Here is a 26,547-nt window from a genome sequence, read left to right as displayed (position 1 = left end):
ATACCATATACTGGGAAGCTGAAAAACATTTCAAATGCAGTTAAATTGACAAAAAAAAACACAGTTGTGGTATTTCCTAGTGCGCTTCTTTTTCTACAGCTTAAACTGTGCAGTCCAGATGCCACATCCCCTTTATTCTGTGGGTCAATATGATCTAGGACAGTGATGGCCAACCTTTTAGAGCCCGAGTGCCCAAACTTCAACCAAAAGCCACTTATGTCTTGCAAAGTGCCAGCACAGAAATTGTGGCACTTTCCACCAACGCAGTTGAAAGGGCAAAATTCGTCTATCATTGTAGGAAGGTTCTGCAGGAAGATTCTTTGAGTCTTGTCTGGTGAACTTCATTCCGGGGTGATGGCCTGGGTGCCCACAGAAAGGGCTCAGAGTGCCGCCTCTGGCACCCGTGCCATAGGTTCGCCACCACTGATCTAGGAGATACCAAATGAATATCACTTTGTTATATCTTAATCCCTTAAAAATATAAATTTGGTAAAAAAAATAATAAAAAATTTGCATTGCAAGCTGCTTAATTGGTTATTTTTTTGTGGGATGAGAAGGGTTTTAATACTGTTTTGAGAATTGTATGACCTTATGATCTGCTTCTATTTAAATTTTTATATAGGTTGGCAAAATGGCGAAAAGTGTTGATTTGGAATTTTTTTCTATCCATACCATTTGATAATATAATAATATTTGGCTGATACTCAAATAAATTAAAAAAAACGTAGTAAGCACCCTCCGTCACCCCGGCACCCTCTTCTCCCCACAGTAAACTATGTTGCCGCCTGCTGACATCATAGTTTGTGTGCCAGCAAATCGCATAGACATAGACACTCTTTGGACATTTTATTTATGGGGCTCTGCTGTGGGCATTTTAGTAATGGGGGGCTTTGCCATGGAGATTTTTTTTAACGGGGAGCTCTGCTATGAGCATTTTATTAATGGGGGGCTCTGCTTTGGAAATTTTATTAATGGGGAGCTCTGCTGGAGATTTCATTAATTGGAGGGGCTGCTGTGGACATTTCATTAATGAGTGGGCGATTTATTGATTCGTGGAGACTACTGGACATTTCATTGATGAGTGTAGACAACTGGACATTTCATTGATGAGGGGAGACTACTATACATTTCATTGATGAGGGGAGACTACTATACATTTCATTGATGAGGGGTGACTACTGGACATTGTTATTGTTGAGGGGAGACTGCTGGGCAATTTATTAGAGAGTAGCAGCTGCATTTCCCACCCGAGGCTTATAATCAAGTCAATACATTTTCCTAGTTTTAACTGGTAAAATTAGGTACTTCAGCTCATGCTCAGGTCGGCTTATATTCGAATATATATGGTATATATGATGTGAAGCAGCCTCTGCATTTCTGTCGGACAATTATGCTGTACTAAAAATATGATTACAGTACCACACTGTGGTCCCATGAGAATGCATCATGTATAACTATGATGGGGGGACTCGTCCCCAGAGAAGTGTTCTCTTCATAAAATTGGGCCAAGATAGTGTCCATATTTCATGGACCATACACATTTATGTGAACAAGCCTTAAATGTTATAGCTTAATAATTTGATGTAAGTATTTGTATAGATTTTCATATATGAAATGCTTTTGGGGGCCCTATACGGCCCATGTGCAGTATATTATTTAGAAATATACAAGAGTAGCTAGTAGAGTATATATTGAAATGAAGAATTAGGGTATTGTGTGGAAATATATGCAAAATATCACTAACTAAGTATTTTTTGGCAGGTGCAATGTCACACTTACACCGGATATTGTTGGTGTGTTACTTCAGATGGTAAACCTGTAAGTGGGTCTTCTGTGCAGAACAAGACACCAACATGTTCAGGTATGAAAACAACCTAAAAGGCGCTCTACAATATTGACTTTGTGTTAAACAATCACAGGTAGAGAAGAACCGATTCACTGATTCATAGATTCATAGATTCAGTACAAATCCAGTGTCGCAGTGGGGCTCCTTAAAGATGACCTTTCACTTATTAACTTATTAACTTTAAAATACAATTCAGGGGCACTTTGAATTATATTCCTAGCCCCCACCATTACCGAGATATGAGCACCGTTCTCTGACCATTCATTGTACCGAATCATCAGAGAGGAGGTGCTGCAGCAGGGGTGGGGGCGTATGTATATGCTAATGTTCTCTAACACCATCCAATCAGTGGTGGATGGTGTTAGATCAGATCTTCCTTGGGCACTGAACTTGCAGAATGGTCTCGCTGTTCTACAGCTAGCAAGACCACTCTGCCTGCTGCTGCTCGATCCCCATTCGCTCTGCACATAGTGATGATTTTGTATGCCGGTTGCTCGCTGCTGCTATGTTCGGCAACAATTGGACCTTTTTTTAAAAAAAAATTAGTGTCTTAGAGGACAAGAGGGGTTTATATACCAATTTATAGGACAAGACGAGCAACATTGGTTCGGACTGATTTGATTGGGATACGAATAGAATTTTTAGAAAATGTATCGAAGCTTCAGCAAATCAAGTCTTGAATAATTTGTTCTTCTCTAGTAAGAAGTCAAATTACCACTGCTGGCCATTGGTACATTTTTTATTCTTAAAGGGGTTTCCAAATTTATATATAAAACTTTGAAGAATAAATAAAGCGTATTAGAAAAACATGTGGAAATGCACATACATTTTGACCATAAAAATCTAAAACCAAAGATTACATACATATAAGAAACCTCAGAGGGTCATTGGATTTTATTGCAGCTTTGTATCCATTCAATGTTCAAGTGTATATTCTAGAAATAATTTTTTTTTGTATGTGTTACAAAAGTCGACTATATCCGGTTATTAATTCATATATTTATTATATTATAGGTTCAGTAACAGATAAACCCTCAAGCCAGGGTAATGCAGGTCGGAAAGGTAAGTAAAGTTTCGTGATTTCCTGTGGATTTTTGGTAATCCACAGGGGTGATTTTCTATCTGCGGAGGACTGAGAAATGTTTGGGCCTGTGAAGGAAAATGGGCTTTAATTATTCATGCTCCAGGGTATTTTTATTAATTGTACACCCAAATTTCCTTAAAGGGGTTGTCTGGGGAAAACCAAAAAGTGATATATGGCTGGGGGGGCTTAATAAAACAATAAACTACTTATAATCACCTCCTCCCATGCAACACTGTATATCAATGTCGACCACCGTTTCTGTACAAAGGCCATTGGTGCCATCCCGACCACTTCTGTAGGGACAGAACTGCTGGCAAACAGGCTGGAAATAACAGGAGTGTTAGAGGAGGTAGGTATAAGTAGTTTATTGTTTTTTAAGTCCCCCCAGCCATATATCAATTTTTTTATCCCTGTAAAACCCCCTTTAATGGTCTTCTTCCACTGATTTACAGATTTATTTATTTTATTTTTTTTAAGGTTGTGTTTCTAGAAACTGAAAAAACTGTATTTGATGACCAACACATTGCAGTTCTGCAAATCAACTAATAAGTCCTTAGATTCTCAGAAATGCAAATGTGCTGATAATACATTTAGTCAGTTCATGAGCACCTGCAAAGGAATTTAACCCTATAATGGTCACCAACATTTCAACAATCTGTGCATTCATTAAGAGTACAAGGGAACACACAAAAAACATTGCAATGCTTCATTCTGAACTCTTACTAGCAAGATGGAAAGAGACTCACTGTGGTATCATATTCCATAAATGATGTAAGCAGATGATGTAAGTCTTTGCCAAGCAGCTCAGAGAAGGCTGCAAGATACAGATACAGACTGCAGGGAAAAGAGCTACCAAGAAGAGAAGAGCAATACTCATATAACAACCAGAAACAATTAACTCCTAATATACACATAGTGACTTCTTATTTCTAAAAAATGGTTGCATGTTATGTACACTGTAAGCAGTGCCCAATTGTTCAGGCCGCCTCTGTTACCGGTCTAGATTTCTAACCCGAAATCTTTATCCCTTTGTATAAAATTGTTACACAATAATTTACATAACATTTTGATTTCTTAATATACCGTATATAAAAAAGTGACCTGATACTTAATATTAGTACTAGTAGTGAGGCAGCCCCAGTAGTTAGTGAGGTCAGCTATGAAGGTACTTTTGTCATCAGTGGTCATAACTAGGGATGAACTGACCCGTTCAAGTTCAGCCTCAAAGTTTGATCGAAGTTCGGGTTCAAGTCCGGACAGGCCGCGCCAGATCTGGGCATACCTGGAAAAGTGCCAGGGCCCAGAGCTGATGGGGGGCCCACACTGCCAAATCTCAGTCCCCACAGCCTGGTATATAATGAATCCACAGGCCACAGGGGGCTGTATATAATATAACCCATGAGGAGGCTGTATATAAAATAACCATGAGGGGTCTGTTTGGGATTATAAACTAGGGAATATTTTAAGAAACAGGATATTTTTTAGTTTCCGAATTTTCAATGCCACCACATGAATCGAACACACAATGTTTGACACTGACTCAAAGATTGTGGTTTGGGTCTGCTCATCACTATAACAGATATAACAATATTCAGTTAATTGTACAAATTTTAGGAAATTGTCTTGAAAAAGAAACCATAGTGAACCATACTCTAAAAAAAGCACTATATTTTATACATACTCTATATTTTATGCATTTCTTTATGGGTTAAATTAGAGCCGTGGAATCTGGACCAAGCCATTAAAGGAAACCTACCATTTCAAATGGTAGGTGTAAGCTGTAAACACCGAGCACCAGCTCAGGGTGAGCTGGTGCCGGTGCTTAGTTTCGTTAGTGTTAAAACCGCGGTATCGCGGTTTTAACACTTTTTAAACTTTATAGCAGAAGCTGCTTCGGCGCTGCGCGCGACCGTGCGCGCGCAACGCCTGCGGCATTTCCTATGTAGGCGCGCGCACGAACGCGCGCGGCGCCGAAGCAGTTTCTGCTATAAAGTTTAAAAAGTGTTAAAACCACGATACCGCGGTTTTAACACTAACGAAACTAAGCACCGGCACCAGCTCACCCTGAGCTGGTGCTCGGTGTTTACAGCTTACACCTACCATTTGAAATGGTAGGTTTCCTTTAAATTAGACTTTTCTCTTCCTGGGTCTTGCATCGAGCAGAAGATTTTGGTGTTCACGTAAAAGCAATATAGTGCTAGAAAGTGCCTTTTAAACCTATGAAAAGTCCTCCAACCAATATGTCAATAGTTTTTTAAAGAAATATTTAATAAATATTGGATGGTTGGCTGTTAGGTAACGCTTGGTATAGCAATTCACATGAGATGTGTAAAAGCTGCATGAATTACGGTATTACGGTATTGTGAATTTCCCCACTGTGGGACTAATAAAGGATTATCTTATCTGATTATCTTATTATTACTCATCGCTGGAATTAGGAACCCAGACCTACGAGTTTAAATTCTTATGGAATAGTGATCTTTAGTCTTAAAATATAAATTACGCTTTTTTCTTTGCTAGTTTTGTTGTGTGTGAATGATTAGGATATAATCATTCTCTTATTACATTAGAATAAATCTACTCTCTGTCCCCATTTTTATATTGTCATGGAAAATCTACCATCAAAATCCATCATGATAAACCAGGGGTAGTTACACATAGATCCAGGTACAATGGCCATGTGGTAATCTTATTATAGTTGTTATCCATGGCCTCCTTCCTTCTAAATTCAACATTGAAAATTATGCTAATGAGCCTGAAAAGCTTTATGGGGCTTTTAACAGATCCCCTCTTTGCTGTATCTTGACAAGTTGTCACACTTACCCCTTCTGGTGCCCGTTGTAATCTCACACAATGGGAGGGGAGAACTGCTCCTGCCCAGTGTAACAGCCTGCCCCAGAGGAAGAAGAGAAAGCAGGGGGTTGGGTGAAACATGTTCTACTCATTGGAACAATCTGTGAAGCTACAGCACTAAGGGACTCTGGACATGCGACCAGAGCCCTTCTGCCTCATTAAAATAATTATAAAAGTTGATTTTTGAAGGAGGGAGGCCATGGATAACAAATATAAGAATATTAGCACAGTCACAGTCACTGGATCTATGAGTAAGTGTCCCTGGTTTATCATGATGGATTTTGATGGTAGATTTTAAGCAAAGTCATCAAAATCATCAGCAGAGCAAGCGAAGTATAAGGTGGAGGATGATAAGCCTGGGCATTTGAAATTAACATGAAGAAAGCAGATTCTAATAGATACTGTAGCTAAGCTGGAATCACTCACTACATCTAGATACATAGATTAAAAGCAGCCAGGCATCCATGACTGAAGAGCATCAGGTAAGCATCAATGACTTGTACATACAGTATCATTTTAAATACCACAAACTGAAAGGGACACTGTCACCAGATTTTACCGCACTAAACTACTATCCCTCTCAGGTAATGGATGAAATGTCCTATCTAGAATTCCCTCTTTTTTGTGAGATCACATTAACTATAATAAATCACCCCCAAAGTCATGTGAAATTGAGCAGACAACCCTAACTTCAATTGTATAGTACCTAGAAACATGGTTTCATATTAAAGATAAGAATCTCATCTTTCTGATTGCATTAGGCTTGTGGTTCTGTGAGCTACAGAACCTGAGATACAGGCAGGTAAAGATATAGCTGGAGATGTGAATTGCAGATAAAGACACAGTTCCTGCCTATGTTTTTACCTACCTGTAATATGGTTCTGTAGATGACAAAACCACATCCCTTATGCTATCTGAATGATGAGATACTTCTCTTTAATATGTTTCTAGGCACTATAGATCCAAAGATAGCAGCCTCCAAATTTGACTTATCTCTGCTCACATTGTCACATGATTTGGAGGAGATTTTTATGAAAAATGGGTGATATTTTAAATTGGTGATATTTTACATAAAATATGGAACACCTTACCTGGAGGGCTGGTAGCTTAATGAGGTTAAATCTCCACTTTAATGAATCATTATGACGTTACATGTCGAAAATTCAACTGTTCCATAACGCTTACATTTTAACAATTTCGTTACTCTTATCCCTCCAATAGCTGTATTTTTTTGTAAGGCAGGTTGAAAAATTAAAGGTAAGTGATCCCAATATAAGAACAACCCTATCAAGCTAAACTGTCAGGACCAATCCACAAAGCTTTCACTTTTGTAAAAAAAAAAAAAAACGGAACTTGACAGGATTGGCTTCGGAACATGTACTTAATGGCTGGAACTGAGGATCGTATCATCTCGTTATGTTCTGGGAACCTGATTTAGTCATGTACAATCCAGTGGTGTCCCGGCTCCTGCAGTTTGATGAATGTTTGATGTGTTACCCTGAGATTTCCTCTCCCAATATGGGACTTGGAAGCTACAGTATTACCATATAACATGCTAACAGGACAATTTGTGGATAATTTATAGCATTTAGCAAGTAGAGGTGTAGATGACATACTCTCGAAAGTTGCAGAAAAAAGGTAGTCAAAAGAATGACCAAGGAGGAGAATGGGAACAGCATATACTTTCTATGATTACACTCATGTCCCCAGGTTATGCACAGCATAGGGTATGTAGGTTTCTTTTAAGTTGAATTTGTATGTAAATCGGAACAGGTATAGTTTGTAAGTGTAACTTTGGATTTTCCAAATCTTATGCTGTTCTGGGAACAAGGATTAACAATAAAGCTTCATTACAGACACCTTTGAAAATGTAAAAGTTGATATTCGAAAGCCAGAGCTAAAGTTCAGTGAACTACCAACATCCAGAGGTCAGTCTGTAGTTAGGGGTCATCTGTAAGTTAGGGGTCCCGATGGCGTGGACTGCCTGTACAATATATATATATATATATATATATATATATATATATATATTCTATATTTTCTGTTCAGGACCATAAAGCCACTCCTAGTGTACCACTGCAACTCATACCGTGATGCAAAGCCAGTCATAGCTGCTGTATATGCCACCAGAATGCCACCATACTGACAGGTTGACAGCTTTGGGCTCTAGTACCTCCAAGGTGGTTTCCCTGCCTTGAATCCATTTGTCCTTATGTCCACAACAAAACTAAATAATAACGTTTAGTAAATAAATAATATGTAACCCAAAAAATATATAGCTCCTCATACAGCAACTATAACTTAAAAACATAAAACTTGAAAAGCAACTTTTGGAATTTGATGTTGCAATTTCTTTTCAATAAGAGCTTACAACAAGCTAAGGCCGGAACTGCGGTGCAGTACTCCAGAACAGCCACTCCCTAGTGCAGTGGTGGCAAACTCATGGCATAGTGCCAGAGGTGGCACCAACAGCTTTCTAAGTGGGCATTCAGGCCAATGACCCATCACAGATTTCACCAGACAGGACTCGAAGAATCTTCCTGCAGTCCCAGGCAACTCAAGAGATGCAGCTCTCAGCGCTATTTTAAAGTGACACATCCTTGGCTACTTGGGACTGCAGGAAAAGTGAGGTGTGGACGGGGCTGGATTATCTTTGGAGGTCCTTCTTCTGCCCCCACGATTCTTTCTGTACTGGGGGACCCTAAAGAGAAGCTACAATGATAGTCCAAATTTGTATTTCTTCTTTCAACTGTATTGGTGTCCTCAAGAGGCCGATACAATTGAAAGTTGCGGCAGAACAGGTAGCCATAACTTATTGGTTAAATTGCTGTTTTGGCAGTGTAATTTGGTTTTAGTTTGGGGACTCACCTCTAAAAGGTTTTCTACTAGTGCATGAAACATTTTCTGTATATACCATGTAACAGCATATCCAAGGCAGATCAGTAGAGGTGTCAGGTTTTTGGCAACCCCCAATCTGTTTTTGCTGACCAATCTAAGTCCTGGAAACCCCCTTAGAAGCCATCATAGACACTTATGGTCCAACCCCCTTTGATATTTTTATAGTGAGCATAAATTACAGTATGGGATAAAATTAAAACATTAATCTACAAGCTTGAATATTATAATTTTGCCCTGCAGACAATTTTACTAAATTATAGCCCTAAAGTGGTAGTAAATCTAGAAAAATGTTATTAGCCGTAGGCTGCTTCCAAGACAAATCTTGACGTTGTATTTCCGCATGTTAAGAGTCAAAGATACACACAGAGAATAAATATTACATATCCTATTTTAGGAGATCCATAGGCAAACAATTTTAGAAGCCAAATTTCTGTATTTGCACCAAATAAAATTTTATAAGAGTAATAAAAAAAAATTACTTTCATTAGTTTTACTATTGCTGTTATAATGAATCAAGATAAATTATATTTTCTCCAAAATTCTAACAAAAATTGGGTAGCGCTAGTGCACAAACTTCATGAACTCCCCATTTGGTTGTGAGACCTATTCTAATCAAAATGCGAATAGTAGAAATTTGATTCTGTAACATTAGGCAAGTGGCGCTAAAACTTCATGTTTTGTGAGTTTTAGAATTTAAGTTTTTTTTTAAAAAATACACGCTGGTTGCAAAGAAAAGGCAACAATCTAAGCCATGTTTATCATGAGCAGCTCACTCATATGTATCTCACCTAAATTGCACATACAATGTGCTAATGGATCATTGCAGGATCAAAATCAAAATCCCTGATGATATTACCAAGACAGGACCTCTCATCCTACTCTATATTTTCTGTCGGTGTATTATTCATCTGTATCCTGATGCCAACTCTGGGAATTAGAATGGCTCCTTTTAGTTTCAGGGAGGGTTCATTTGACATTTTTGGTTTAGGCTCGGCTTATACATTGGGAGAGCTCGCAATGTATACGCTGAGTGTACCCATTGAAATATGCTAGTAGACTGAGGCATAGTTGTTGCCTCCGTCTGAACAGTAATCGACAGTCAGTGACATCATTGAAGAAACACCCCAAACATCGGCAACACCCAATCAACGGTAACTCCTCCCCCTGCATTCAGGTTGGCATCCACGGGGAAACCTATCCTACTGACTGCATACGTATGCGCTATACGGTAAAGCAAAGTGATGTGGAGCAGCACCATGTATGAAAAGTAGCCGGGTGCAGATCTTCGTAGGGGTTCCGACAAAAAAACACAATGTACTGTAGCAAACGATGAAGCAGCTCTCCTTTATAAAGAAAAAGTGACTTTTTATTCCACCATGAGTATGGCCATTCTCATGGTGGAATGAAAAGTCACTTTTTCTTTATTACGGAGTGCTGCTTCTTCGTTTGGTACAGTACGTCTGTGCTAGACGTTGTAAGGACACGTTGGGAACATAGTGTGGACCCAGCCTACCAGATCGTACCTGGTCTACAGGCCTGAAATGGCAGAGTTTGCACCGGTTATACTAAGAGGTTGGGGCCTCTTAGTAGATATGGGCTCTGGAGCACCGGTGTGAGGAACTATAGGACTGGAGTTTAAATCGGAGTCTTAATAAATTCCTCCCAATTTGTACAATCCATAGATGCAAATCAGCGGCCATATATACGTTCCCCATACGTTCATGTGAATGCAGCTTTAGACTACAATGTCTTTGTATAACTAATTCTAAGCTAGTAGCATTCAAGGTGCCTTTAAGTGTAGTTACTCTTTTTTTATGTCCTGCTTAATCCTGTGGCGCCTAATTTTAGAATACCCCCTAAGCTTTGTATACTTTCGTACGGCTCTTGCCAGGTAGCAGTGCCAAATGTAAGACCTCATCCTTTACTTCATAGTTTAAATAGCGTGAAAGTGCTGGAGGTGTTCCTGTTTTGGGGAAAAAGTGACAGGCCATGATTAATCATACGAAATCAGCGTGATGGACAAAGCTAATAGCGGCCATGTCATCCAGTGAGTTTTACCTGCTGCTGATTGAGAAAACGATTGCAAGACAGAATTGAGATCCAGCAAGTGAAAATATATCATGTCAGTCTATAGTTAGGAACAAAGTAACATTAAAGGTTGTTCTGCCCTTCCAAGGGGAACATAAAGGTTTTGAAAAATGGGTCTGTTTTATTTTTACCATATCAGGAAGCTTAAAGGGGCACTAACTTTTCCATATACAGTACATAGTGCAAGTGACCTCATCATCTTCCCTCGTTCCCTGCTCCCTCGTTCTCTGCTGGAGAAACAGAAGGTTAGAAGAGTTCACAACTTGTTTTTCTAATCCGTTGCAAGGATAAGTTAGGAGGATTCTGTGTCCTCGTATGGAGAGTGACATCACTGGGAACCTCTCTCCTGCTCAGTGGAGGCCGGGGATGGAAGCAATACTTTGCATCCGTTTCCCATCTCCTCCAATGGCCTCCTATGATTATATATATATTGCACTGCAGGAAGGAAGATGCAGCGTTCCAGCATCCTGTGTTTTGCACGGTATGCAACGTATACTGGTCAGCCAGGCCTGCCAGTTTATGTCTATCAACATGCTCAGCATATACATAAAACGAGGTGTGAATTTAGCTATCTATCCAGAGGAAGGAATGACAGCACAGCAGCTAGGTTTCCACCATGTAGTTTGAGGAGTTCTAAATATCACACACAGGGGGTTATTTATCATTAGGCAGCTCCTTGGGACAGTTCTATTTTTGGAGCTCTGCTGCTCATCCAATTCATTAAAGTGGATTTGGCCCTTTATTAAATGTTCTTAAGGTCTATTTTCTGTCTGCGATTTTTTTTTCAAAAAGTCCCAAAAAAGTCTCAAATTGCATAAAAAGTCTCAGCACATAGACCAGCAGAGGAACTGGAGTAAGTTTGAAATTTTTTATGGGACTTTTTGCAAAAGTCATGAATCTGGCTTTGCAGTGTTGTACTAGCAGTAGTTTACGGTTTATGTTTACTCCAGATTAATGAAGAGGTGGAAATAGTTCTGTGAGACTTCTTAGCAGTGCAAAGTTCCAAAAAACCTCAATGCCACTTTTTTAAAGACTTTTTATACACCAAAAACACCCATAGCCCACCATAGCGGGTGCTGCAGTTGGCATGACACACTGTCCTCCAGGCTAGTAACCCAGGTGTCTCACTAACTGCTAGTGCGGCTTTATTTGTATTATATTTAATAAAGCTTTTTGCTTGTTAAATGGAATATTTCAGCAGTTTTGCCAGTGCTAAGTAGCATCACTGGAGAGCTTTTATCATACCATAAAATTCGATATAGTGTTAGGATCTCCACTGTGAATTTATATTCCAGGATTGTAGCTTCTCCAAGTGCAATGGAGGAGGGGGACTCACACTGCTGTCTTAGCTCTCCTGAGTAAAAAGTAGAGCAATTGAGAGCATAGAGCAAAGAGCACAGCAGTGTGAGGATGCACAGTGCACTTGGAGAAGTTACATTTCTGCATTTTTTAAAGCAGAACTCATTTCTAGCACATGGCGTGGGTTCTGTCGTGGCGCACCCATTATAAGATGACAATATTATTTAGAGGATGTTTTCATGACCTCATCCGATGAACGATTAAATATGACAATTACATAACATTGGGCAGTAAACCTCAACGGGTCCGCCAATGGTCCGATACACAGTAATAGAGTTCACTTCCAGACAAATATTTTGTAAAGGGGTGCAGTTCAGGGTTGCAGGCAGTTTAGTCCAACCTTACTCATATGTATTACTACATAGTGTAGCTGTAACTAATAGTTAGGTCTTACTAAGCCTGTGTTCCTGTGTTTGTCAAGTCCCCGTATACTGACAAGGTTTCCTCTGAGATTGATACTATGAATTCTGTGTGCAGAGACCCTAGACATGATGCTATTGAAGGACCTGGGTGAGAAAGTCCTTTGTGTTCTATCAGAATACACATATTGTACACTCCACACAATTAACTCCTCTATAGTCAACTCCCTCCTCTCTCTGTTGGATTCAGACAGCTTGTGCACTTGTGTTTCTCTCTTCTAAAGTCCCATGCAAGAATAGTCAGAGCCAATGAATATTGTCCTAACGGTGGCCATTGCCTGAGCCACGCAGTGAATTTGTCAATCAAGAATCAAAAAGGCAAACATAAGAGGCTTTCAATAGTGCCATTCGGGGGTCGAGAGGGCTTCCCGCTGTCACCCTCGCCTGGCTTTTAAGCAGAAGACGGGAAAAGAAGAATTGCTGTCACAATTAAGCACAGTCATTGCTTTGCACTCACAGTCCTTAGAATCGGCCTCTTTTCTCCCCAATATGCACCTGCACGGTGTGTAAAAAAAAGAAGGAAATACACTTGTGAAAGTTACAAAGCCCAAGGAATTGTTCCCGATCCCTACTTGTAGCATGCTAATTTCACATCTGTAGAGCTGGCGATCTTTAATGTCTCGGAAAACTATACAACAACAACAAAGCAGCTGAAAAAAAAATCACAGAGAAATGATGTGATAGTTTACACACTTCATAGGGTTTTACTAGATTAGATTTTATGTGGCTTTCCTCACGATTCTCATTTTCTGATCAACACATGTTACTATTTCTCCAATTACAAGACAAATCCTTAATGGATATGTATTGTGTCTGATCAACTAGTCTGACTGGTTTTATTACGTTTTAATTGATTATTTTTTGTCATGTATTATGCTACACACTTAGGAAAACTGGAAGCTTGAGTGTTTAGGTCATTTTGGGCTTTTATTTAAATATTTTATATTATATCTTCCCATGGGTCCAAAGCCTTTTTTAGTCCATAGCTCCCCAAAAGTTCCCCTAGAAGTGTATTACTATCTGAGACATGTGTAACATATATACTGAAGTCTCTGATAGGTGCAGAATCCATTTCCAATACACCCACATCTCTCTTAATTGAGGTTTTCACTTTTTAGCCAATCGACACAGAAGAGAAGACCATACATTTGTCTCCCACTGATTGTTGTGGTAGCAGCCCAGGATTTTACAGCATCCATATTTAAAATGGAAAGAGCTGCAGAGACAGTACAAACACAGAAGAATGGTCACCAGAGCCGGGTCATAATAGAGATGGCAAACACAGTACAGAATCACAAGGCAGGATGGTAGTCTGAATACAGGCAGAAGGTCAGGATATCAGAATGCAGACATCAGGAAAAACACAATGCCTAGATACCAGGAGTGGAGGATTTATATGAAGCGAGAGCCCCCGCCCCATGAATTTTTGTGGCAGAGCTCTGTTAGTCACAGCGGATTGTTGATGAAGTGGAGTAGAGCTGCAGAATGATGGGTGTGGTGAAATTCATACAATGCAGCCAGAAAACATAAACTCCTGTTCACACTAAGAATGTCAGAGTAAAACATGGTGACCCAATCAGCGCATCCTTAGCTGTACTGTACAGACAGAAGATGACGTCAGCACAGATGTCACATTACTTATGTGTGAATCCATTTGTGTTCTATTCTAAGACTCTATTGAGGTCATACATTGAAGTGTGTGTTTTAAAGGGGTGGAATGGCGCAGTATATTGCATCATTGGTGTTTGATGTTTACTTGTCAATATGTTATTTCTCCCAGCACATAAGTTTTAAATATAAAAATCTACGCAAGTGAAATCTTACTGTCCTAGAATCTTTAGTGTGTCCTAGGCCCAGAAATGACTTAATCTGGTTGTTGTAATTCAGATGCCAGCTTCAGGTATAGTAACTTGGCTCATCCTGAAAGTCTCATATTTCCATAATATGGATGCAATTTCTTATATTAGTATATTTGTTTAATCAAATCATCATTACAAGGTTCTGATCTTTCTCTCTGACTTTCTTTAATCATACAGTACATTAGAAAAGCAGATGCTGAAGAGCAATGCCCATCTTTCGGCCCCCCTAGGGAGAACTTCCCCTTGATGTTACAGCTGATATCATAGTATACATTGCATTCAAAACCATTGCCATGGTTAAAAAAAATCCTTTCATCTAAAGTCTTTTTGAGTCTAATAAATATCCATAAGTCAGACCCCACGGAAGGAGTAAAATGGGCCCTTCCAGGGACAAGGTGCTTTCAATATGTTTTAAATTGACACCCTTACCTCATACCATGTTTGTAATTTGCCAGGGGTGACTTCCTGGCCAATCACAGACATGACTAGTAGGTAAGGGGATTAATTTGCCGGTTTGGCATCATGACTGCAAATCCGACAATATGTAGTGCCGGAAGAATTCAAACTGTAAATCTCTAATTGCAAGATATTCCAAATAAGTGAAGAAAGGGTATGACGGATGTAGGTGTAGGAGTTTGTGGAGCATATTTGTCGGTCTTTTTTCTATCAATAAGTATAATAGTTGCTCTAACAGGGAGGAAATATACTGGGGGAATATATTAACACCATTTTGGTGTAGAAAAATAAAATCCCTGGTTCACATCTATTTGTCTTCCACTTTCCAAAAAGTTGGCATGACAAGAGCGGGGAAGAGTTGGGTTCATTAGCCTCTGTTTAGGTCTGGATACATGCTCCTCAATGGCTCCTCTTCAGTTTGCTGTACCAACATGCAATTAACATGCATTCGTTTATGCTCCTTGACCCCTTTTCGCATATTGGTAAAATGAAGCTAAGTCGTTAGTTTCCCATAAGGAGTTCATTAAAGATGAAAAATCGGGAGGGTTATAGGAGTAAACAGAACTTTCCTTTGTGATTACCATGGGCTTAGCAGGTTGTGCTGGTAGACAAGGCAGCTGCTACAATATTTGACACTATGTCACTGTCCAGTAGAAGTTAATGACCGGGATCCTCCTTGCCTACTTTTCTTTCCCACTACTGTTCATCTGTACTAAGGTAAAAAGAAGTCATATATGATATACTGGTATTCCACCAGGCCTTGGGAAAAAAAACCTGTCTTTTGTTTGGGCTCTCAGATAGATAACTAAATGATATAACCAAGCATGTCTCAGAGAAGAGGCGAGGGTGAGGCCATTGGTCATGGAAGGCCAGAAGCCAAGTTTGGCAAAAGTTGACAACTACATTTCTGGTCTTCAACAAATCAGAGTTATGTATTTGGCCACTCTGGAAAGCAATGTCTTACAGACACTACTATTGTGCATAAATCGAAGCATAGATGAACCTCTGATGGAAGGACACCGCTGGAGCACGATCTGATGAGTTTATCACACTACCCTATTAAATAGCCGACTGCTCCAGATTTTTATTGCCTTTACTGATCATAGAGAAGAAATGTTTTCTTAAATAACCTTTTTATACGTAGATTTAATTGTTTGCTGTCTGTTTGTTATCGTGTCTGTGTGTTAACGTGGCCGGGCCACGTGCAAACCCCAAACCATTCAACAGTTCTGTAGAGTAGATAGCATTTACCTCAATAATGGTAGTTTCTTTTCGTTTCTTTCTTACCCTAAATTCAGATGATGGATCCAAACCTACGCCTACCATGGAGACGAGGCCTGTGTTTGAAGGAGACGGTAAGTGTAGTGAATGCTATTTAATGAGTGAATCCACCAGTGTGGCCTCAAGAAAAGAGACAGTCAGCAAGTTACTGACAGGAACGCAGGACAATAGGACATAGACTAGGAAGCAAGATCCTACAGAATTAGTGTTAGGCTATGTTTTAGGTATTTGTGAATTAGTGTCAGGTAATATTTGCATGTAGCTGTACGGTGGTGAAACCCCATAATGGATTTTACAGATGCCGCCCCCCCCCCCCCCCTGGAGGACTGATTTACATTTCCATAAAAAGATTATTATCTCTGCATTGATTTACCGGTTTGTAGCTCCTACACATTTTGGGATAGTATGTATTAAATCAAAGATTATAACTAAAATATTAACATAATGTAGCCAAAATTTTCATGATGTCCAAGTCTCTTTCTTGATGATGAACACATGTTTCTTGTTTCATTTTTTTCACCACTTGATGGTTTCCAAAAGTGACAATGACCCTCAGGTCAGCAATTTCCTGTTCTCAGCACATGGGCAGGTTAATTTTTGGACTCAGGAAATCACCTTGCACCTGGTCAGGTTATATGTTGCCACATGCAATGCAGGCCATATGTTGTAGTGACGATAAAGGTCAAATTATGCAGTACACCAAATGTGTAAATCATACATTTTACAATAGAAACATACATTACAAGTTTAGTTTGTGGATTTTTTATTATATTTACAAAATACTAGAAAGAGTTAAAGGAAACCTACCATCACGGATCTACTTAATAAGGTAGATCCGGTGGTCAGGTACCTGTATTTAATGGCAGCCTGATGCTTTTTTTGGTAAAACTCAGATCTATATACAAAGTTTATCTTGTCAATTTGAAAATTTTCTTTGGAGGCTACTGGGGCGTGGAGTGGCCACGCCATGGAGTGGGAGTACAGCTACTCCACGTCCCAGTAGCCTCTTTCGATCCCTCCTCCAGGCAGTCTTCTAGGCACAACTATAGCGAACTTCGGAGATGAGATCGGCTTCAGGGACGAGGATGTGTGGCTGCAGCAGTGTGCTCTCATCTGCAAAGCCGGTGTTTCTGCACATGCCCAGAAATAAAGGCAGCTGAAGACTGCCTGTAGGAGGAATCGAAAGAGGCTACTGGGGCGTGAAGTAGCCATAGCTCCCCATCTGGTTTCGTAGACCAGGTTGCGTTTCTGCATTTGTCTGAATAGCTGGAGCTTCTGTGCATGCACAGAACTACAGTCAGCTGAAGACTGCCTGTAGGAGGCATAGAAAGAAGCTACTAGGGCAGTGATGGTGAACCTTTCAGAGACCGAGTGCCCAAACTACAACATTCACTTATTTACCATTAAGTGCCAACAAGGCATTTCAAGCAGTAACTTGCAGTAATAGCTATGTGTTCTTCAACAACATTCAATTGTATTGGCTCTCCTAAGGCCACCAATACAGTTGAAAGAAGGTGGACAAATTCAGACCATCATTGTAGCTTCTCTCCAGAAAGAATGGTGGGTCCAGCAGGATGACCTCCAAAGACAATGCAGTTCAGTCAACACCTTCTCACTTTTCATGCAGTTTCAAACAACCAGTAAAGTGTTGCTTTAAAATAGCGCTGAGCGCAGCATCCCTTAAGTTGCTTGGGACTGCAGGAAGATTTGGTGGGTGTGGTCCTGTTTGGTGAAATTGGGGCAATGGCCTGAGTGCCCACAGAAAGGTCTCCAAGTGCCACCCCTGGCACCCGTGCCATAGGTTCACCACCACTGTACTAGGGCTTGGAATAGCAGTAGCTCCTGCTCCTACTCCAAGCTCCAGTAGCCCCCAAAGAAAATTTGAGTTTTGATAAGATAAACTTTTTATATAGATCTGGGGAACTAAAAGTTTTACTAAAAAGAGCTTTGGGCTTCCACTAAATGCAGGAACCTGCCACTGGATCTCTTGTTCCGGATCTGTGATGGATCTGTGATAAATCCGTGATGGTAACTTTCCTTCAAGGTTAGTGACCTTTTTTATAAAAAGCATAATCCTATTTTGTTACAAGTATCATGTGATATGCCGAACACAATTGGGGGGATTTATTAAGACTCGTGTTTACAAAGCAATTCTTAAAATTCCCCCTATTGGCGGTCTTGCTTTGATATTCCCTAAGAGGCTCCGGCCTCTTAGTGAATATGGACCAGATTGGAACTGGCTGAATTTTTCTACTATAGGCTCTGCTGGTTTTCCTATAGAAAATGTGCCCTCTGCCTGAACTTTGCCCCAACACGCCCTTAGTGGTGTCCAGGACAGAGAAAGCCCAAAAGTGGCCAGGAAGGAGAGATTTATGTGGTTTCACCGCCAGAAAACGGGCGAAGAAATCATAATAAATCATACCCCAATGTGTGCTAGTGTGCAGACCCCTTAGGCCTCATGTTTAGGACATGTGATATTAGTTGTTTCAACGACTAGCACACGTTCCCATGTATTTCTATGGGCTCATACATACAGACTCGGATCTCCTGGGCAGTCTTTTCCTCTGCCGACGGTACGCCGCCCATGTGGTCCATGAATGCATGCAGGGAGCAGACTATACATAATCTGCAGGTAAATAATCTGCAGAGACACCCAACAGAAAGTGTCCCATTTCCATGAGGAGCCACCACATTCAAAATGAGTTATTACCCTGTTTCCACAAAAATAAGACACTCCCCTAAAAATAAGTCCTAGTACAATTTTTTCCAATCTTAGAAATATAAGGCCTCCCCTGAAAGTAAGACCTAGCAGCAGTCATTACTATCGCACCCCCACCCCTATCCATGAGCTACCCGGACAAGATGGAGTTATTCAAGGAAAGTGCAATTGCTAAACCCGAGAGGTTGGGGACAATGATTCCTATAGAAATGGAGTTCTTTTGGAGAGTTATGAGGATGTTAGAGAAGATGTTGATTTTTTTGTTCAACAATAAATGTGAATTCTTTGTAATGGTAAATTAAGACATCCCCTGAGAAAAAGACCTACTGCCTCTTTACAAGCAAACATTTATATAAGATAAAGGGGCGCATGTATCATAGGTCCGGCCTTATCAGTCTGTTTTTTGAGACTTTTCTTGGCTTTGCTGCTGGTCAGATGTATCATAGCAGTTTTTCCTTATTGATACAAGTAGCATTTGTTCTTTAGTGAATTTGCGTCGTTTTAAAACAAAAGTCAGAAAAGGCCTCCAAAAGTCCCAAAAAAAGGTCAGCCGAAGATTTGCGCCAACATTTTAAGAACTGGATTCAGGTGATAACTCAGGGAACACTGCAGAAAACTACACAATTGTGAACTTTGAAGTGAGCACAAGCACCATGAAAAGTCTCAAAAATTAAAGAAACAAAAAGTTTGAAACATGTGCCCCACTGTTTTATTTTTGGGAAAACATGGTAGTAGTTGGGAGTTTGCTTGGACATACAACTTTTGAGGGTCCAGTACTGATTGGTTTGCCAAAGAGCAGAGCTTGACTTCTTCACCCTAGATAACCTAGAGGTATTAGCACTTATATACCCTGGCATCATAATGATATAATAAATCCTAGTGATGTGTCAGAATGTCCCTTTAATGTAATCACAGTTTTATTACATCCTCGTGCATAGTTTGTTTCCACATGCCAAAAACATCTACATCAGAGCAAAACCAGGTCAAATCAACGACAGGGTATGTGGTTTTCGTACTTATATTCAATTAATTGTTGCAAATTAACCATAGACGGATTTGCTAAACACAAGTTCTTCTCTTTTATCTTGATTGGGATGAGTTTTTCATTCTCCGTCATGTCTTTAGAACGAGTCCAAAATATTTTCAGGCCACTTGTGTTATGCGATTACATACAAATCTATTTAAAGTAGTAGACTTGAGTAAACTACAATGATGTTTCCAAGTATCCGTTACCCTATTAAGTTAGAGAATTGGCTATTCAACCTTTATCTAGAACTCGGCAACCAAGTCTGTGGTGTTCATAGAGCCGGACAGCCGGCTCTCTACTCCGGTGATGAAGCGACAGCGCCCCTCTGTGGAAGATGCTTTGTTGTATTTATGCAGTACAGGCAATCCCCGAGTTATGTACAAGATAGGGTCCATAGGTTTGTTCTTAAGTTGAATTTGTATGCAAGTTGAAACTGTATATTTTATAATTGTAACTACAGACACATTTTTTTTCTGTCCCAGTGACAATTGGAGTTTTGCATTTTTTGCTGTAATGGGACCAAGGATTATCAATAACATTTCATTACAGACACCTTACAGCTGATTATTACAGCCTGGGACTATAGTAAAGCATCCAGAGAGCTTCACGACAGGTCATAGGGGACAGAGGGGTCGGTCTTTAACTAGAGGTCGTCTGTAAGTCAGGTGTCCTTAAGTAGGGAACTGCCTGTATATGTTTCGGATTAAAAAAAAAACAAAACTAGATATTTGTAGCCAGGGCCTTGGAAGATACATTATAGTTTGGACTTATGATGACACATAAGTATAGAAAGAATTGACATCCAAAGTACATGGTGATGTCTATATGCATTGGGTTATATTATTGCACCTTTTTTATATTTTGTCTGTGCTTATTTATGTTGCAGACATCACAGCACCCACATTATGGATCAAGCACCTTGTTATCAAAGATGCAAAACTGAATGGCTCAAGCATGAGGCAATCCGGTATGATGTAGTACTGTCAATAATGGATGAAAACACTGTATAGCTTTATTAATATGTATCATTTGTTCAACAAATATAAACCTATTCATAGAACTATTTAAAGAAACAAATGTGTTTGGACAAATATACTAGATCCTTAAAACGGTGGCCACTTTACCTCATGTTTTCTGTAATGTGTGTGTAAGTGTGGGGGGCAGGATATTCATGTAATGAAGCCCCCACACTTACACACACATCATAAAAAACATGAGGTAAAGTGACCAACCCCTTTAAATTGCGTTTACCCCCTCCACCATGCTGCTGGCAGCATGCTATAGAGAAATGTACTTTAATTTCCAACATAACTTTACTATTTCTGTGCATTATGCTGTTTCCAAAATATTCCCTTTATAATCCATATGATAATGAGGCAGTTGGTGCATCCGGGGTGTGTCCTCAGAACCCAGAGTGCTGCTATTCCTACCTAAATCTCTACCCTCTTCCAGTGATGCCACAAGACATATCTGCATATCTGATGGAGAGCTAGGAATAGCGAAGCTCCTGGTGCTTAGGACATGGTAACAGCCTCATTAGCATATGGATTAAAATGGTAATTTCTCAGAAATAGCAAAAAGTACAAAAATAATAAGGGTATTTTTGAAAACATAGTGCATTTGTCTACAATATGCAGACTATAAGTGGCATTAACATTTCAACAAACCCTTCATCATTCAAATCAATAGTACTGTACTGTGAGTGCAAGAAGCTTTGTTATGTTTCTAATCAGAGAAAAGTGAATTCTTTGCTGAAATCCATGTGGCTACCAAGACAAACTGAAACTCACTGAGATTTTATGTCAGTCACAGTGGCTAGCTTTCCAACCACCAACTTAGAGACAACTAGAAAGTCACACACAGAGTACAGGTGGTCTCCTACTTAATACAATAGAATAAATACAGCAGGTGTTATGTACAAAATAGGTTTGTTCTTAAGTTGAATTTGTATGTCGAAATTGTATATTTTATAATTGTAGCTCCAGACAAAAAAAATTTTTTGCCCCAGTGACAATTGGAGTTCCAAAATATTTTGCTGTAATAGGACCAAGGATCATCAATAAAACTTCATTACAGACACCTTACAGCTGATTATTGCAGTCTGGGACTATAGTAACATCCAGAGAGCTTCACCAGAGGTCAGAGGGGTCTGTCTGTAACTATGGGTCATCTGTAAGTTGGGTGTCCTTAAATAGGGGACCGCCTGTATGGTATTGAAATTCCGGCTCACCTGCCTGTGGTTAGTTCATATATTGTTTTTGTTGGGGCCGTGTACGTGGAGCAAAGGCTTCCAGTCCGGTTCCAGAGACATGAATCAGAAAAGAGTGAAAAGCTTAGAGCAGCGGCACCTTGAAAAATAGTGAGTAAAATTCCAAATTATTTATTTCATTTTGTTAAAATCTTTCTTCAAAAAAGCTGATAGTCCATCATGATGGAAAGGAGGTCGCGGGTTACGCGTTTCAAGCTCTAGCGTGAGCTCTTAATCATACAATGACTAAGTTTGAAACGCTCTAGCGAAATGACAAGATGAAAGAAGAATTTGGAATTTTACTCACTATTTTTTCAATGTGCCGATGCTGGAAGCTTTCACTCTTTTTTGGCCCTCAACTTAAGGACACCCGACTTATAGACGACCCCTAGTTACAGACAGACCTCTCTGCCCACTGTGACCTCTGGTGAAGTACTCTGGATGTTACTATAGTCCAAGGCTGCAATAATCAGCTGTAAGGTGTCTGTAATGAAGCTTTATTTGGGACAAAAAAGAATTCGGTTTGGAATTACAATCATAAAATATACAGTTCCGACTTACATACAAATTCAACTTAAGAACAAACCTACGTAACCTATCTTGTCCGTAACTGCTTGTATTCAGAAGAGAAATCTTTATTACAAGTAAAAGAATGTCCAGTAATTTTTGTTACTGTTGTTGCTGCATTAGAGAATTTTGGGAAATATGTTTTCCAGGATATGATAAGGAAAACATAGCCTCTTATCTACCCTGTAAGGCAGTCCCCCTTACAAAAAGCCTTTTGACATGATGTGAGATTAAAGCCAAACCAGAATATCTATTCCATAAGGAACGGAATCCCATCAAGTCATTAGGCTTTACGAAAAAGTCATGCTTGATGCTAAGGGGCTGCCTCACAAGGTAGTCAAGAGGCAATATTCTCCTTGTCCCTTCCTGAAAAGTGCATTTGCATATTTCCCAGAATAGCCCAGTCCAACACCAATGACTTTAAGTCTCCACACGCCTGTAGAGGGGGCCATAAATGGCAGAGTCTTACTTCCGAACCTGCTATCTAAGGAAAGGTCATCAACATCGGTTTAGTTTTTGTTGGGATTTGACACACCCGACACCCCTGCCGATCAGATATTTAAAGGAAAAACGGCATTTAGACAATTGCTGCAGCCTCATCACAGGCTCCCGTGCACAGCGCTGTTCATTGTATAATGGCGGGCACTGGTATTGCAGATCAGTCCAATATACTTGAATGTAAATTGACAATCATGATGATGTACATGACGTCATAGGCTTTGGTAGAGGAAATACTTGTCACTGGAGCACTTCAAAACTGTTAATTGGTGGGTGTGTAAAGTGTCCAATCCCAACCAAAAGGTTCCTAAGGGCAGGTGATTAATTAAAAATAATCCTGGAATACACCTTTAAGTGAAGAAGCCGTCTACCCTACTCTTTCCATAAAGGATAGTTTATATTCAGACGTTCCCCCGATGATGTGTACAATAAATGCTATTTTTCTAAGCCGTATCACTTCACAGGCCTCGAATGCAAGGATGGAGAAAGTGCAGCGGGTTTAGCTTCGGCTTACAGAGACTCACAGCTACTATGCCATAAATAATATTCCCCTAGAAAGCAGCTAATCTACTTTATGAAACGGTGCAAAGTATACAAGAGGGGTAGGGGTGTATTTCCCCCAAAAAAAAAAATTGTACATGAACCCACTGGCGCTAAAACTGTATGTGGTTGTAAAAATAAATGAGGGTCTCTTGGCAGGGTATGATAGATGACTGCGAAAGAATTTGGTTTTTCTCGACTCTCCCCTTCTACTGAGTGAAAGAGAGAGAGAAAGAAAATAAATGACTTAAGTAGTGTCACTCAACCCACCAGAGACACTAGGGGGGGATTAATTCAAGGAAATGAAGTAGAAACTGAACATAGGATCCTTGTATTAAGGGGGTTTTCTGCACATAATACCAATACATTTAGCAAAATGTGAACATTAGCTGAAATATTGTTACAGGCAGCCCCCAGGTTACATACAAGATAGGCTCTTTAGTCAAATTTGCATGTAAGTAGGAACTGGTCTATTTGGTATAGTGTAAACTCAATCATTAGGGATCGTGGGTAACCAAAGACCCTTGTAGCGCTACTACCACAGAGCTATATCCTACCTGTCCCCCGGAGCGAATCCTGGTACAGTACTGCGGGACCCAGTGAGATTCTCTTAGTGCTGCCTGACATGAGCCTTGTCTCCTCATAGTGGAGATGGAAGAAGTGTTCACAATGAGGAGCCAGCAGGGCCCACTGCACTCTCTACACTGAGAACTGGCTTGTGTTTCCTCCAGCAAGCCCCTGCTATCTCAGAGTAAGGGTACATTCACAGGTGGTATGCCCGCCATACAGGCATACCCAGGGGCGGACTGGGAATATAAAACGGCCCTGGAAAAAACTATAAAAGTGGCCCCATTTTATGGGTGGGGTCAAAACAAGTGGGTGTGGTCAGATAATGTGGGTGGGGTTACTACAGACAAATTGTTGGTAGATGGTCTTAATGCAAAACAAGAACATATTTTGCTAGTAAGTGAATCTAATGCGCAAAGAATGTGACCTGTCGATCAGTAAATGATGCAAACACACGACCCGGTAAGCCTTAATTACTTTTTCCCTGTGCCATACATGTACAATTCAGAGAAAGAATATATTGATACTGCCTCCTATGTACAGGAATAATGCTACAATAACACATTCAATCCTGCCTTCTATATACAAAATACACCTACTACAATACCTTCTCCCGTATACAAGCCAACTACTATAATACTGCCCCCTATGTACAGGAATACAACTCCTATAATACTGCCCCCTATGTACAGGATTATAACTACTATAATACTGCCCCTATGTACAGGATTATAACTACTATAATACTGCCCCTATGTACAAGTATATAACTACTATAATACTGCCCCCTATGTACAAGAATATAACTGCTATAATACTGCTCCCCTATGTACAGGAATATAACTACTATAATACTGCCCCCTATGTACAAGAATATATCTACTATAATACTGCTCCCAATGTACAAGAATATAACTACTATAATACTGCCCTCTATGTACAAGAATATAACTACTATAATACTGCCCCCTATGTACAAGAATATAACTACTATAATACTGCCCCCTATGTACAAGAATATAACTACTATAATACTACCCCTATGTACAAGGATATAACTACTATAATACTGCTCCCTATGTACAGGATTATAACTACTATAATACTGCCCATATGTACAAGTATATAACTACTATAATACTGCTCCCTATGTACAAGAATATAACTACTATAATACTGCCCCTATGTACAAGAATATAACTACTATAATACTGCCCCCTATGTACAGGGATATAACTACTATAATACTGCCCCCTGTGTACAGGAATATAACTACTATAATACTGCCCCCTATGTACAAGAATATAACTACTATAATACTGCCCCTATGTACAGGAATATAACTACTATAATACTGCCCCCTATGTACAGGATATAACTACTATAATACTGTCCCCTATGTACAGGAATATAACTACTATAATACTGCCCCTATGTACAGGAATATAACTACTATAATACTGTCCCCTATGTACAGGAATATAACTACTATAATACTGCCCCCTATGTACAGGAATATAACTACTATAATACTGCCCCCTATGTACAGGAATATAACTGCTATAATACTGCCCCCTATGTACAAGAACATAACTTCTATAATGCTACATATATACACAGAAGCGAACATGGAAAAAAAAACTGTATTTATCATATACAGCTACAGAAAACACATGAGATCCTCACCTATTGCATCCAGTGACATCAGGTGACGTGTCCTGGGATTGGACTCGTTCCTCTTCTCCATTAGTTCCACCATCACCTTGTCTCTTCCTCCAGGTACACAGCATTCCTGCAGAGTTTACCACACAGACGTCTTATGTTCTGCACTTTCCCATTGTCCCTTAACTGTCCCTTCTTCTGCTACCACCAATACTGTGCCCCAAATACTGTAATAGAGCCCCCTACAATATTAGTACCACACAAATAGTGCCCCATAATGTAACACACTGTAATGGTAAGGGTAATGTATTTCTTCTTTCTCTCCTTTAATAATATAATAATGCCCCCTGCCAGCCCCAGATATAGAATAATCCCCCCCCCAGACATATAATAATGCCCCCTGCCAGCCCCAGATATAGAATAATCCCCCCCCCAGACATATAATAATGCCCCCTGCCAGCCCCAGATATAGAATAATCCCCACCCCCACCCCAGACATATAATAATGCCCCCTGCAAGCCGCAGATATAGAATAATCCCCCCCCCCGCCCCAGATATAGAATAATCCCCACCCCA

The 26,547-nt window shown here is 39.9% G+C and overlaps 1 protein-coding gene and 1 long non-coding RNA gene across 6 annotated transcripts in view; one reads left to right on the top strand and one right to left on the bottom strand.

The window, feature by feature from the left end:
• The window catches only part of SMOC1 (SPARC related modular calcium binding 1), a 123,203-nt gene that overhangs the window by 70,009 nt on the left and 26,647 nt on the right, over positions 1–26,547 (top strand). For 3 of the 4 annotated variants that reach the window (XM_072115577.1, XM_072115576.1, XM_072115579.1), the window contains exons 4-7: positions 1,762–1,861; positions 2,861–2,908; positions 16,128–16,217; positions 20,776–20,856. In XM_072115577.1, the coding sequence (XP_071971678.1) occupies positions 1,762–1,861; positions 2,861–2,908; positions 16,128–16,217; positions 20,776–20,856 (319 nt within the window). The remainder of the gene's footprint in view (positions 1–1,761; positions 1,862–2,860; positions 2,909–16,127; positions 16,218–20,775; positions 20,857–26,547) is intronic. The other variant, XM_072115578.1, reaches the window with a different exon arrangement.
• LOC140069651 (uncharacterized) overlaps positions 1–26,547 on the bottom strand; it is a 99,065-nt gene that overhangs the window by 71,615 nt on the left and 903 nt on the right. For both annotated transcript variants that reach the window (XR_011848827.1, XR_011848826.1), the window contains exon 2: positions 25,996–26,101. This is a non-coding gene — a long non-coding RNA (uncharacterized lncRNA). The remainder of the gene's footprint in view (positions 1–25,995; positions 26,102–26,547) is intronic.

Source organism: Engystomops pustulosus, chromosome 7 (genome assembly GCF_040894005.1).
Source record: "Engystomops pustulosus chromosome 7, aEngPut4.maternal, whole genome shotgun sequence".
Lineage (NCBI taxonomy): Eukaryota > Metazoa > Chordata > Amphibia > Anura > Leptodactylidae > Engystomops > Engystomops pustulosus.
The sequence above is the reverse complement of the archived record's forward strand: the minus strand, read 5'-3'. Positions and strand labels throughout refer to the sequence as shown.